This window comes from Carcharhinus amblyrhynchos, chromosome 15 (genome assembly GCF_965287045.1).
Source record: "Carcharhinus amblyrhynchos chromosome 15, sCarAmb.v2.hapA, whole genome shotgun sequence".
Taxonomy (NCBI): Eukaryota; Metazoa; Chordata; class Chondrichthyes; order Carcharhiniformes; family Carcharhinidae; genus Carcharhinus; species Carcharhinus amblyrhynchos.
In genome coordinates, this window is record NC_137338.1 from 74,626,444 (window position 1) to 74,640,054 (window position 13,611).

The window sequence follows — 13,611 nt, forward strand, 5'->3', positions numbered from 1 at the left end:
GGCTCATGGACAAGGAAGTGAAGATAATGTAGCAGCAGCTCATACAGGAAACCCTTCCATGCTGAGTGAAAAGGTGTGGAGGTCATTTCCATGAGGCAACTCAGGTTCAGCTCCCAAGTGAGGGTTCAGGATTGGGACTGATGTGAAATTATGTCCAAGCAGGGGTACATTTAGACAGTAGGGTTTTGTTCTTTTTGCTCCAATAGGTTCTTTATAACTTGACAAACTGACAGAATCCTTGGCATCTTTTCTGTATTGTGACTTCTTACTAATTTTTCCCACTTGTCATGATTGTGTCTAGTAACTAGCAATACCTAGAATGTCACAAAACTAGCAGATTAAAAGCCACCACAATTTCAAAAGGCATTTCACAAAAAGAGAGTGTCCCAGTAATGAGATTAGCAGTTTTAGACAGACCAAAAAAAATTGTCCTGCTTTTAGAAACACCTTAGTTAGATAATTGAACATCAAGGGGAGGCATACACATCTTTATCTTTTAGAATCACAAAAACTGAGGGGACAGATAACAAATACAGAGAGAACAATCAAAGAGAAACATGGTATAATTGCCAATCTTTCGTGGAAGCACTAAGACAGTTTCCATCTAGGAATCTGTAAGCTGGTTCTAGCTAGCAGACCAGAAGCAAAACTTTCATGGAGGCAGTTCTTCAAAGTATAAAGAACAACACAGGACAGGAAACAGGCCCTTCAGCCCAACGAGCCCGTGCTGCCATTTTAACATTATGAGTCCCCTCTCCACCCATGACCCTTGTCTATGCTTACGGCATTCCACATTGAGGGAAGACTAATTTAGGGACAATTTGTTACACCAATCAGCCTAACAGCACATCTTTGGGGTGTGGGAGGAAACCGGAGCACCCGGAGAAAACCCACGCAAGCACGGGGAGAATGCACAAACTCCTGCAGACACTGGCCCAAATCCATGTATCTGTACAGCAAACAGTGATAGTCACTGAGCTGTCGTGTTGCCCAGCATCCGGTCCAGTTTAAGCGTACACTAACGACGTGAAGTACTAGGCTACTCTCAAAACATCCAAGAGCAGCCCTTGTACGACCCATCGCGTGTATGCCCTTTGTTGGACAACAAGGCGGACCAAAGCACTTCACTGAACCAAGAATATTTCCATGAGACAGCTCAGGTGTGGCCAACAAGGAAGAGTTCAGGGCTTGGGGCTGACATAAAATTGTGTCTGAGCTGGGGTACATTTAGACAGTAGAGCATCACACATCTTCACTTCATTTAGACCACGTATCTTTGAGGCCAAGAACAATTGTGAAGAAGAGACATTCCCCAGAATAACTCCTGAACTATATAGAGTGATAACTATATACTGGCCTTTTGCTTATAGACCTATTGAATTGGGTGTTTGGGAAGAGGGAAGTTCAGGGAGAGTGAAGTTCTGAAAGAGTTCAGATCTTTGAAATATATTTTGGATCAAAAGGAATAATTTTACATAAATTGTGTGGGTGTTCAGTAGTTCCTATATACAACTGTCTTAGATTGTTTAAGTCCTGTTTGTATATGTGTCTTTATTGCAATAAATAATCTTTAAGTGTTATACTATGACTGAGTTGGTAACTTTCTCATTGGGTCTTGCACATGTTGTAATTCTTCACAATATCCCTATAAACAAAATTATACACTCCCTTGAACCAATGTTCCAGGTTGGGATACACTTGCAAGTAACATTAGCCAGGTTTGGGACACACTTCGATGTGCAATTTACAAAGAAGGGTGGCTAATAAAATCATGCATTAGTAACTTACAAAGTTAGATGTTAGTTTCGAATAAAGTTAGATCTTAACAATTAGTATTCTTGTTAGTAACCTAATAATTTTACAGCCAGCTTTTAACACTTTCTATGAAACGTTCCTTTATTTTGCTGATGATTAAGGAAGACTGATGAGGTGATAGTTGGCCAGATTGGACTTCCATTAGGTCGAAGTTCTACATTATAATGTAGATGTCTACCTTGTATCTATGCTGGAACAATTTAGCTAGAAGAATGGCATCTGTTGGACTTTGGCCATTTAATGGGTTGTCTGCCACGTGGATGATTCCACAGGTATCCCTCATCTACCACAAATGGATACTTAGTTATTTAAAACTGTCTACCTACCCATGCCAGGTTGATAGTTTTTGCCACTTGCAGTGCGTCTCTGACCGAGCAGATAGCCAGACAGCCCACTAATCCAATGTCCTTCTATTCTAATGCCCCCTTGGACCTACTGTCAAGAATGCCTCAGGGGCTGTTAAAATTCCATTTATAAGTTTTTCTGCATGTTGGACAGGATTTTTTTTGAATTCTGGGGTTTCCTGTCCTGCCACAATTAGCAGCTGCCTGCAGCCATTTAACAGTCTATGGAGCATGAATGACATCAACCTCATCAACTCCTTTTTCTCTCACCCCCAAACATTGTTTAATATTTGATCTTCCAGTTAAATTTCAACCAGAAACAGAGGCCCAGATTTTCACTCCTGGGTCAGGCACACGGAGACCATAGAGGTTGTTTGGGAAAGTGTATTTTAGCATGGGAAGGGGAGGGGGATTTACATGAGAGGTCATAGGGATTATAAGAACATAAGAAATAGGAGCAGGAGTAGGCCATCTAGCCCTTCGAGCCTGCCCCGCCATTCAATAAGATCATGGCTGATCTGTCGTGGCTCAGTTCCACTTTCCCGCCCTCTCCCCATAACCCTTAATCCCCTCTCTTATCAAGAACCCATCAACCCGCTTCTTAAAAATATTTAGCGAGGCAGCCTCCACCACTTCAACGGGCAGAGAATTCCAGAGATTCACCACCCTTTGAGTGAAAAAGTTCCTCCTCAACTCCGTTCTAAACCGCCTCCCCCTTATCTTGAGGCTGTGCCCCCTAGTCCTACTGTCTTTTTTGAGCGGGAAGAGTCTCTCCACCTCTATCCTATCCATCCCATTCATCATCTTATACGTCTCAATGAGATCTCCCCTCATTCTTCTAAACTCTAACGAGTACAAGCCTAGTTTATTCAGCCTCTCCTCATAGCTCAATCCCCTCAACTCCGGTATCAGCCTAGTAAACCTCCTCTGCACTCCCTCCAGGGCCAAAATATCCTTGCGCAGGTGCGGCGCCCAAAACTGCACACAGTACTCCAGCCGCGGCCTCACCAATGCCCTATACAGCTGCAGCAAGACCTCCCTACTTTTATATTCAATCCCCCTCGCTATGAAGGGGGGTGTATTATTTGGGGGGGTGTACCCTGGTATGGAGGCATAAAGGGCCATGGGGATGGGTTTGGGTCAGAGGCAGTATTGATTGGCATTGATGGACATGGGGGAGTGAAAGGCTTGAGGGATGCTTCATTATATATTTTTTCCTCAGTTTTTTGGCACAATGCCAGAGCCCCAAGGCAGGCCTTCCATCCAGCTCCTCACTTCTTCCCAAATTGCTTGAACAGAGAGAACAGAGAACAACCCAGCACGGGAAACAGGCCCTTCGGCCCAACAAGCCCGCGCCACCATCTTAACAAAGTATTTTCCTACACCTACCTTGACCCATGTGTGCCCCACCTTCTAAACCAACACCCCAGACTGGAAATCAGAAATTTCGGCAGATATTTTAAAAGGTCAGTTTCGCAGAGCCAGGAATTGTCCCATCTCTGCTTAACTGACCCAAGAGCAAATGCCTGGGCTTCAGGCTTACTCTTGCCAGGTTGAATCTACACATGTCAGGTTTCACACTGCTGGCCTACCATCATCTCACTTTTGTGGAGGCAGTTGATATACATAGCCAGATGCCTTTGTAAACCGCTGTTCAGTGAAACATACCCCGACCCCCCCAGTCCCATTCTATGAAAGTGTGAAGTACCGTATTCAGGGATGAGACTTCTTTGATTTGTGCTATTTTCCCATGAAGGAGAGCCTCTCTGTCATAGCAAAAATCTCACCCAGTTTTTAAATTCCTGTAAAAAGAAATTAAATGTTTCTTTGAAGAAACAGGAATATTAATGCGTAGGAGAAGTGAGGTTGGGGAAAAAGCACATTGATAGATATGCAAAGTGAACAGGAATATTTAATTGGGGAATTATGTAGATAAAGGGTGCAATCTATCCGGCCCGCTGCGCTGGTCGATTAGCAAAGCAGAGTGGGAAAATAGAGCGGGAGCTGGAAAATCCAATTTGTGCCTGGCGTCAGGCTTTTCAGGATCCTTCCAGGCCTTTTTTTTCTGGCATGAACATCATTGTACACAATTTCCATGCAATTGAATAGGTTTGCATCTAATTAGCGAGTTTGGCACAGCTCATTCCTGCCTCTGGTATCTTTCTCACCTCGCCGATGTCACACTAGTGTGAAACACAAATGGACTATAAAAGTATATGCAGACTCAGCAGTAGTGAAGGGGAACAAGGGGGTAAGACCCAATCAGCAGAAACCCCCAAAATGCAGGGGGCTTCTCAGGCACCGCAAAGTTGCTGGGTGGGGTGGGGAGTCTTGCATGGATGCTGGGATTTGGGGGGGCCTGTGCTAGTCTAGGGGTCCACAGGACAGAAGTTGCTGCTGCTCCAGGTGCATGCACCACACTTCGGGAGCTGGCAACCCCATCACCTAATCCACATCACCTCCCCATGGGTTCGATTGACATCGCACCAGGGTGATGGGCCTGGGTTGGCTGTGCTAATGATTTCTTTTTCCAGGCAGGAGGGTGATGATGACTTGTGATGTGGCACACTGTATCATGTGATGCTGTTCTGGTGCCACTCAAGTCCGATTTCTACCTGCTGCCTGACTGCACACTGGGGCCATGGCCCAAATAAAGTGAGGGTTAGGGGCACAAGTGTGTGGAGCAATGGCCCAGGGATTGGTGAGCAAAGGCAATGGAGGGGTAGGGGGTGCTTGACACAGAGTCTGGTGGTTGCTGGGGAGCTGGACATACTGAGGCAGACAGGCTGTCATTGTTGGTGGAAAGGCCTCTTTTGCCCAGCACAATGCTCTGTGCCTCTATGCATGCGATTGGGTATGGTTTCCTGGGGAGGTGAGAATCATAGACAGATTAGACACAGCTGTGGGGTGCAATAACATTTATTGGTGAAACTAAGTGCAATAACATGGAAGCATGATATTTAACTGTGCAATATAGCAGGTGTATATGATTCTAAACAATGCCTATTTTCCTAAACCTAACTAGTATAGCCCTTCACTCATGCCCTCTAGGGCATGCTAGAACCTCTTAATCTTATGATGTCTATTGCTTCATCTAGGTGTCCCCCCCCCCCACCCCTGCCACTCCAGGATGGAGGTGGAGGTGCTCAGCTGTGTTCTGTGCCCCATGTTACCCTTGACAGGCATTCCCAGAGGGCTTCGGCCAACTTTCAGATGATACATGTTGCTGTGCCATCCTGTTCATTCCGCTGCCCATGAAATGCTCCTGTGTCAGGAAGGGGGAATTTGAAAACTCTGGGGACATCTGGTGTCTCCTGGCTGGAAGGCTCTGGCATGGGCTGCAGCCCTTCCTCCTCCCTTGGTGTGCCCATTGGCCTTGGGGAAACTCCATGGGATGGAGGGGCAGCTGGACTGATCTCCAGAAGTTTCGGCATCACCTGGCTCTGCCAGTCTTGGAAACCCAACTGGGTCTATCCCATGATGTGCGAGTCCCTAGCAATGGCACCTTTGAAACTGGGCCTCAACATTGCCCTGTGAGACTGGGATAAGCTCTTGAGGCCTGTAGTCATGGCCTGCTGTATCTCCAGAATGCCAGCAAGAGTCCCAGCCTTGGAAAGTCCACAGAATGCCTCCCACACCTGTTGCCAGGGCCCACTGTGTCCCAGAATGCCAGCAACACTGTTGGCCATGGCCCACTTTGTCTCAGCCATGGTCCACTGTGTCTCTAGGATGTCCTACACCCTGTTACCCATGGTGACCATTTCCTGCCCCAGGCTTTCCATTGTGGAAGACTTGCAGTTGCTGCGCTCTTGCTGACAGCCCCTCCAGCATTCCCTGGCTCTGCTGATGCATTTCTAGCAACTTCAGGATGACCAATCCCAGAGGCCTGGTACCTGGCTTGGGGCAGTTGAATCCTTGCCTTCGGCACACCTCTGTATGCCTGAGGCCTTGGATGTTCCTGCCTTTATGGCTGTGTTGTGCACATCAGTAAGTGACCCAGAGGCCTCACTGCTAGCCTGTCCCGCTGTGGTGATCATAGCTGCATAGGTACATTGTGTGATGGAAGCCTGTGATGAATGGAATGTGCCGGCCTCTGTGGATTCCTCGGGGTTTCCATGCAAGGTGTCATCTGAGCTGTTGTGGGGTGTCTCAGAGGGAACAACTGGGGGTGGGGAGTGGACATCAAAGGCCAGGTGTATCAGGGTCATTCCCTGCAATAAATAACATAAGGTTCAGTGCAAGGGAGGGAAACATATGCCACTTACTTGGAATAAGTCATAACAAAGTTTTTGTAGATGTTCACTTCCATCACATACACTAACCTGGCTGTAATTGACATTTCTTACCGTGCATTCCTCTGTCAATTCCCATGCATGGTCCTTAAAGGCAGCTTGAGGACCCCACCTCCAGTTTTCACATGCTTCCAGTGGTTATGGGTCCTCTTATCCTGCAAGGACATAAGGAGGGCTGGAAGACCAAGCAGTGTAAAGGGTTTCAAGGTGGGATGATTGGTGGGGTTTATTGGGGCTGTGCCTCAGCAGTTTGGGTTATCATATGGGTTGCCAGAGGGGATGGAGAAATGTGCTGCGGGGTTGGGTGCAAGAAGGCCACGAGTTGTTAGCAGGTGGTTCGCCATTGGTCCTGTCTGCTGCACCTGCAATGTCAGGATGGGATGCAGCCTTCCTGCCCAAAGGAAGTGGTCATCATCTTCCATCACTGGTCGCCAGTCCTCTGCATCAGTGCACTGGCACTGAAAGCCATTGCCACAGCCTCCCAGGCCACATTGCTGGCCCAATCCCTGGTAGATTATTGTCTCTCCTGCAGTGTGTCCAGCAGACAGCCCAGCTCTGTGTCACTGAATCATCGGATGCTTCTTTTTGGTGCCATCTTCCTGGTGTTATTGCCTGTGTGTCCATCCTTTAGTGCTTATATGGAGCTCTCCCTTGTTAAGGGAGTTCAGTTGTAGGCAGTTTGGGAAAGTCATGTAAGCATTGGTTCCATTCTGACAAGAATAACCTAGAGACCTTTTTGGTTTTAATAAAGGAGGAGGCAAGAGCAACTCTGCAGGGGTGAAGATGTGGAGAACTCTGCAGGGGTGATGATGTGGAGAACTCTGCAGGGGTGCTGATTAGGAGGGTGTAGTGATCGGGAGGAACTTTGCAGGGTGCTTAATGGGGAGAAGGTGGTGATCATCTTATTCTGCTAAGTTTTAATGTCCCAAAGTCAGTACAAGGAACTAGAGAAAGAAGGTAAATGTGGAAGATAAGTGGGTGAGAGGGTAGGCTGGCAGGTGGATAAGTACAGGTTAAGGGTGGACCGGGGCAGATGCAGGGATAATTGGGGATCAGGAAGGTAATTGGCTGGGGGTGTAATCATGTGGGGGTACTCAGGGTGTAGTCAGATGGTCAGGGGAGAAGTCAGGGGGTTGTAGGGATAGTCAGGGTTCAACAGGCAATCGGGTGGGGAGTAGTTAGGTCTGGAGTCATCAGGGGTTCAGTTGAGTTGTCAGGGCATAGTTTAGGAGTTGATCAAGGGAGGGGATCATGATGTAGCTGAGAAGGAAGCACGTTGGGGGGGGTGGGTCAGAAGTGAGGAGCTCAGGAGAAGTCAGGTGTGAGTGTTAGAATTGTTTTTAATCCTTCTAACTTCCTCTGAGCAATTATTTTAAGAACATAAATCAGAACTATCTGACCTCTGGGATGCCAACTCAGTTTCAGAGGGTTCAAACTTGCCAGGCAATTCCCGTGTTGTCAGTGCGTGGGAACTTCTGAGAGATCCCTTAGCACATCTTAAGGGTTAGCTCCAGACACGAACTTCCAGAGATTGGAAGTCCTGTTAAAACTTTTTCAGAGACTGCATTGAGAGGAAGAATGATGCCATTAGCTATGCTGGTGACTAAGTAATCAAAGCATGTTACATTCACAGCATTAAATCAAAAAAGCACGTAAATCTATTTAATCTTTTGTTCATTTGCCATCACCAAAATTATTGCCTTCCTCTTACAGAAACGTCCAAGTGCACAAATTTCCTCAAAGCAGAAAATGAATGACAATAGCATCCTGGAGAATCGCTCATGTGGGGACATTGACAACTTTAAAACTAATGTCTATGTACCAACATATATCACTGTATTTATTTTTGGATTCATTGAAAATGTCTTCTGTATATATGTATTCCTGAGGTTATACAAGAAGAAGACTGCATTCAGCGTTGTCATGGTGAACCTGGCGATATCGGATCTGCTCTTTGTGTGCACTTTGCCCTGGCGGGTTCATTATTATTATTATGCGACACGTTATTGGCATCTTCCACATTATTTTTGTAAATTCCTGACGTATGCTCTGTACCTCAACATGTACTGCGGCATCTACTTTCTGACTCTGATGAGCATATTGCGCTACTTCGCTGTAGTGCATCCAATTAAAGGTTTGAAGTATAGACGTGTCAAAAACGTGCAAATCATATGCATCGCAATATGGATATTTGTTGGATTAACAGCCATTCCTTTTCTGGCAATTGGAAATAACAAAAGTCAATGCTTTGAAGTCAGAGACCGGATTGTTAATATGGATATAAAAATAATATTTACCATGAATTTAATTTCCCTGGTCTTGGGTTTCATTATTCCCTTCTTTATTTTCATGGTTTGTTACATACTTGTTATTAGGACCTTGCTAACTTCTAAGGCAAATCATCTCAAACAAACTACATCCCGGAGGAAAGCTAGTGCCAGGATTATTGGTGTAATGGTTATATTTATAACTGGGTTTCCGATTTATCATATTGTACGAACTATCTACATTGCCGAGCTCTTCCCCGCGGGGAATACATTCAACGTCAGCTGTTTGGTTTGGAAAACTGCAGTGGCTGCCTCTTGCCGGGCAATAATGAATCCCTGTTTGGACCCAATTTTATATTACTTTGCAGCAGAGACCTTCAGGGACAAGGTGAGAAGCACAATCAAAAATGCATTCAAAGGCATTCCAACCCCGATACAGCAAACCTGATCCCTCCAGCAGTTATTTTGCATTTCTAATTATTATTTAAGACTGAAGGGAATGCAAGATTTCTCCTCTTGTTCAGAATACAAATGGTCAAAAAATCAAATGCGACACTGTCCTTATCTTATATTAAATCATTTAACTTGACAAACAGATACAAGTTATCACCCGAAAAGAGCAGCAGCTCCTTATACTGCCCTTTTTTTATTGAGTACAAATCCAGTCTGAAGGGTTCATCAAGTCCTTCATGTTTTTGCAGAATAATAAAGTTCTTTTCTTACACTGTCTTGTAACAACATTAGTTGTGGTTTTTCTTCAAATCCTTGCACATTTGGGCTGCTCTGGACGTTTGCTTTCAAATTTGCTGTTTGAATCCTCCAGCCCCACATCTCTGTGAGATATCTGCATTCCTGTAATTCTGGCCTCTTCTGCATGCAGTTGTAATCACTCCTTCATTGCTGTCTGTGCCTCCAGCTGCTTGGGCATAAGGTTTGCAGTTTAATCTTTCTGCCTCACTGCCTCTTTTTCCTCCTTTAAGATCCTCCTTAAAACCTATCTCTTTGACAAAGCTTATGTTCGTCTATCCTAATATCACCTTATTTAACTCAGTGTCAAATTTCATTTGATAATGCTTCTGTAAAACACATTGTATTCATTTGTTGGTGGAAGAATTAAGAGAATAATGGAAACAGAAAAACTTCAAATTTATTCACATATATACACACCTTATTTGGATTCAGCTGTGGATACAGTTAAAGTGGCTGTAGATAGAATATTTTATGAGTGCAGAAAGACTTTAAGCAGTTCTCAACCAATGGAATACCTTTTGAATATAGGGAAATATTGCAATCAATTTCTGCACAAAAATATCCCTCAATCAGTTAGGAGGTCAAGGCTTCTATGTATGATCTATTTTTCATGATTTTACATGAGGGAAAAATATTGGCAAAGTCAACTCCTCTGATCTTCTTTAAATTGTGCCACAGGATCTTTAATATTTATTTGAGGGGCAGATATGACCTTAATATAACATCTGATCTAAAAAACTGAGGTATTACCATAAATTATATGTTTCTGGAGTGGACCCTGCGCCTCTGATGCAGAAGTGCTAATATTAGAGTGAAGTCTGACACCTCAGCAAATCCACCTCAAATCCATTTTACCACCTTTGTTCCAACAAGTCCCTCACAGATTGATTTTGTCCTATAAATTTATTTGCAGATGTTGCTTACAAACAGGTAACTACAATTCAAGTTGTTCAAAACACCACTGTTTTCCCTATGAATGTAATGTTGACAAATCTCAAAATAGCATTGAGTCAAAATGATTTAACATTTTGACAATCAGTGAAAGGTGTAATTGAATCAAACCTGAGGATGATGTGTTGTGACAAAGTCAGTGAAGATTGTGGAATGGTTTCAGAGCAAGTAGGTGAAGGATGAATTCAGTCAATGGCCTGGCTACATAACATTGTGATCAGTACACAGCCTATCACAGCTAGGTGATGTTTGCAAAGGAAGTGCATTAAATTCAGATGAAATGGAGCTGACTCGGATGTTTCAAATATTTTATTGTGGGGTGGTTTCTTTGAACATACTAAATTACAGTGGAATGATGTAATAACTCAGGAAGCCCAACTGGAAAGGAACAGTCTTTATTGATAAACACAAAATTAAGCCACTGCTCACTGGCTTACGTACACAAGTCCCTACCTGGATCAGTCCCTTCCCACTGTTTGCCTTATAAAGGGCTGGGGTGATGAATTTCACCCAGGCAGGCCATTGCCTGTTACCAAGAGAACCTGTATTCAACGAACCCAACAGGGAGATCAATAAATGATTCCTCATGGAACTTATGGGGGCTATCACAGATGGTATCTATAAACTCTTAGGAAATTACTTGATGTTTTTGAGATATGAAGGAAATAAATTACAATTTATATTGGTTCAAGTATCTTTATTATGTACCTGTTCAGATGATTTCTTCAGAGCAGAGTTGTCAAAGTTTGAATTCCACACTAGTCATTTTTGAAGGTTCTGTCAGTTCAATTTAGGCTTTCAAGTGGGAAAGTAATTGAATATAGTCCCCACAGCTCTTTCTTCAGCTTGAAGATAATATTGGAAATGGGGGCACAAATAGATGGTTTAGAGGCGAAGGTCACAGTGGGGGGAAAAGAGGAAGTATAAACAAATGTCAAATTTTAAAACATTTGATGAATAAATTAATCAGCCAGTATAGATATCACACAACAAAATCATTAGATCCAGATCGATTCCAATTCACAAACAGATTTGAAACTGAAAGTGGAACTAACGTTTTATTTGAGCATCATGCTTAGACAGGCCTTCAAATGAGATGAGGGGTAGTGGAAAATTGTTGTGATGGTAATGATTAGAATTAGTTTTCCATTAGACTACTGAATTTGTTTTGTATTTTGTATGTGCCTTTCCTACTGCTATGGTTTTATTTAACTGATTGGAACTTCCTGTTGGGTTTTCACATTAAACAAAGACTTCCCAATAAATCACAAATGATTTTCATTGTTTTTGCCATCACAGCCCATGTGTATACACCGATTCAGTCTCTGAGTGAGAGAGTTTTGGGTTCAAGACTTATGCTAGAGGTTTAAGCATGTAATCTAGGCTGACACTTCGATGCAATCATGAGGGAGTGCTACACTGTGCAGATGGGACATTAAACCAAGACACTGCCTATCCTCTCAGCTAAATGAAAATATTCACCTGGCACTATTTCGAAGACAAGCAGGACAGTTCTCCCAGTATCCTGGCTGACATTTAACCTTCAACTGACATCACTAAACCAGAACAGTTGATCATTTATCCTATTGCTGTGTGTGGAACGTGCTTTGTTGCAATTTGCCAACTGCATTTTTTGCATTAAAACTGTAAGGATACTTCAAAGGTATTGTCAAACAGTGTAAAGCAGCAATCTGTGAATCCTGAGTAGACCTTCCTTAATCTGCCTGTAGCTCTTACGTCTTCAGCTAATTCTCCTAAATCTTTCATTGTTTGATCTGTCTCTCTCCTACATGGAGCACGTTCCATCACCTTTTTGTTACTAATGTTGTCTTTATACACACTGGTGTTGTAACGCAGCATTTGGCCCAGATCCACCTTATATCATGAATTGATGCTTTGCTGATGCCTGATTCACATAAATGTGCCATCCAGTAACCAATTGGTTCTATACTAGATTATTTATCTTGTTCCAATTACTACTGTTGATCAAGTATATCAATATACTAAATGATATATTTTATCTTACAAAATTGACTTCTGTATATATGAAGTAAAACTCTTTTAAGGGTTGAACTTTTGGTAAATGGAATTATGCAAAATACAAAAATATTTGTTTCATAAATAAGCACTTTTGTATATGTACCTTAAATGCTATAATATTTTGCTGCAATTAGAAATTTGTTGTATTACTTTTACATTAAGTGTGTAATGTCATCAATTCATAAAAAAAATGTGCAAATAAAAAATATAGTCAACAGTTTTGTCTGCACAAATTCGAGTTTCATTGGAGAAACTAGATGAAGCTATTCACTCTCTTATAAGAATATTTAAAAATTGATTCTTGGCAAAGTGATTGAGGGCTTTAGTTATGTGAAAAGATGAGAGAAATGGGGATAGTTGCGGCAGTTAGGAAAGAACAAATGGTCACCTTCTGTGTGTATCATCTGTGAATCACAGCAACCTATATTCATCCATGGCATGCTTTCTGATTTCCAACCATCAAATGATGTCGCTTACTTATCACAAAATATTGGCCTACCAATGTTGTCATCAGCAGCCACTGGTGATTTGACCTGTGATTTGCAATGCAGAGTGGCACTCTGCATGTCAAGAATCTTCAAATGTAGCTCACCACAGTGGCACAGTGGTTAGCACAGCTGCCCACAGCATCATCTCCTACATGCAGCATGTTTCATCACCTTTTTGGATTCAATTCCTGGCTTGGGTCACTGTTTGTGTGGAGTCTGCACGTTCTCCCCATGCCCCTGTGTGGGTTTTCTCAGGGTGGCAGCAGGGGTGGGGGGGCGTTGGTGCTGGCGGCGGCTGGGGGCGGGGGGGGGGTCCGGTTTCCTCCCACAATCCAAAAGACGTGCTGATTAGGTGTATTGGCTATGCTAAATTCTCCCTCAGTGTATCCAAACGGGCTGGAGTGTGGCAACTGGGGAATTTTCATAGTAACTTCATTGCAGTGTTAATGTAAACCTACTGAGACAAATAAATAAACTTTAAACCTCACCAATATATTTACAACAGACAGATAAGGAAGTCTTTGGGATTTGACTGAAATTAATGACAGTATGATCACTGTAGTTTAAAGTTGGGCCAGAATAGTATCAGAGGTGGCATCAGAAACAATATGGTCATTTTAAATACCAGCAGAAGGATAGCAGGAGCTGCATCCCCGCTTCCAGG

General features: G+C 43.3%; 1 protein-coding gene across 2 annotated transcripts in view; it reads left to right on the forward strand.

Moving 5' to 3' along the window:
- Positions 1-12,563, forward strand: part of LOC145353447 (cysteinyl leukotriene receptor 1-like) — a 176,969-nt gene extending 164,406 nt beyond the window's left edge. For both annotated transcript variants that reach the window (XM_080204228.1, XM_080204229.1), the window contains exon 3: positions 8,165-12,563. In XM_080204228.1, coding sequence (XP_080060354.1) covers positions 8,201-9,166 — 966 coding nt within the window. In that variant the 5' untranslated portion in view covers positions 8,165-8,200 and the 3' untranslated portion in view covers positions 9,167-12,563. The remainder of the gene's footprint in view (positions 1-8,164) is intronic.
- The last annotated feature ends 1,048 nt before the right edge of the window (positions 12,564-13,611 follow it).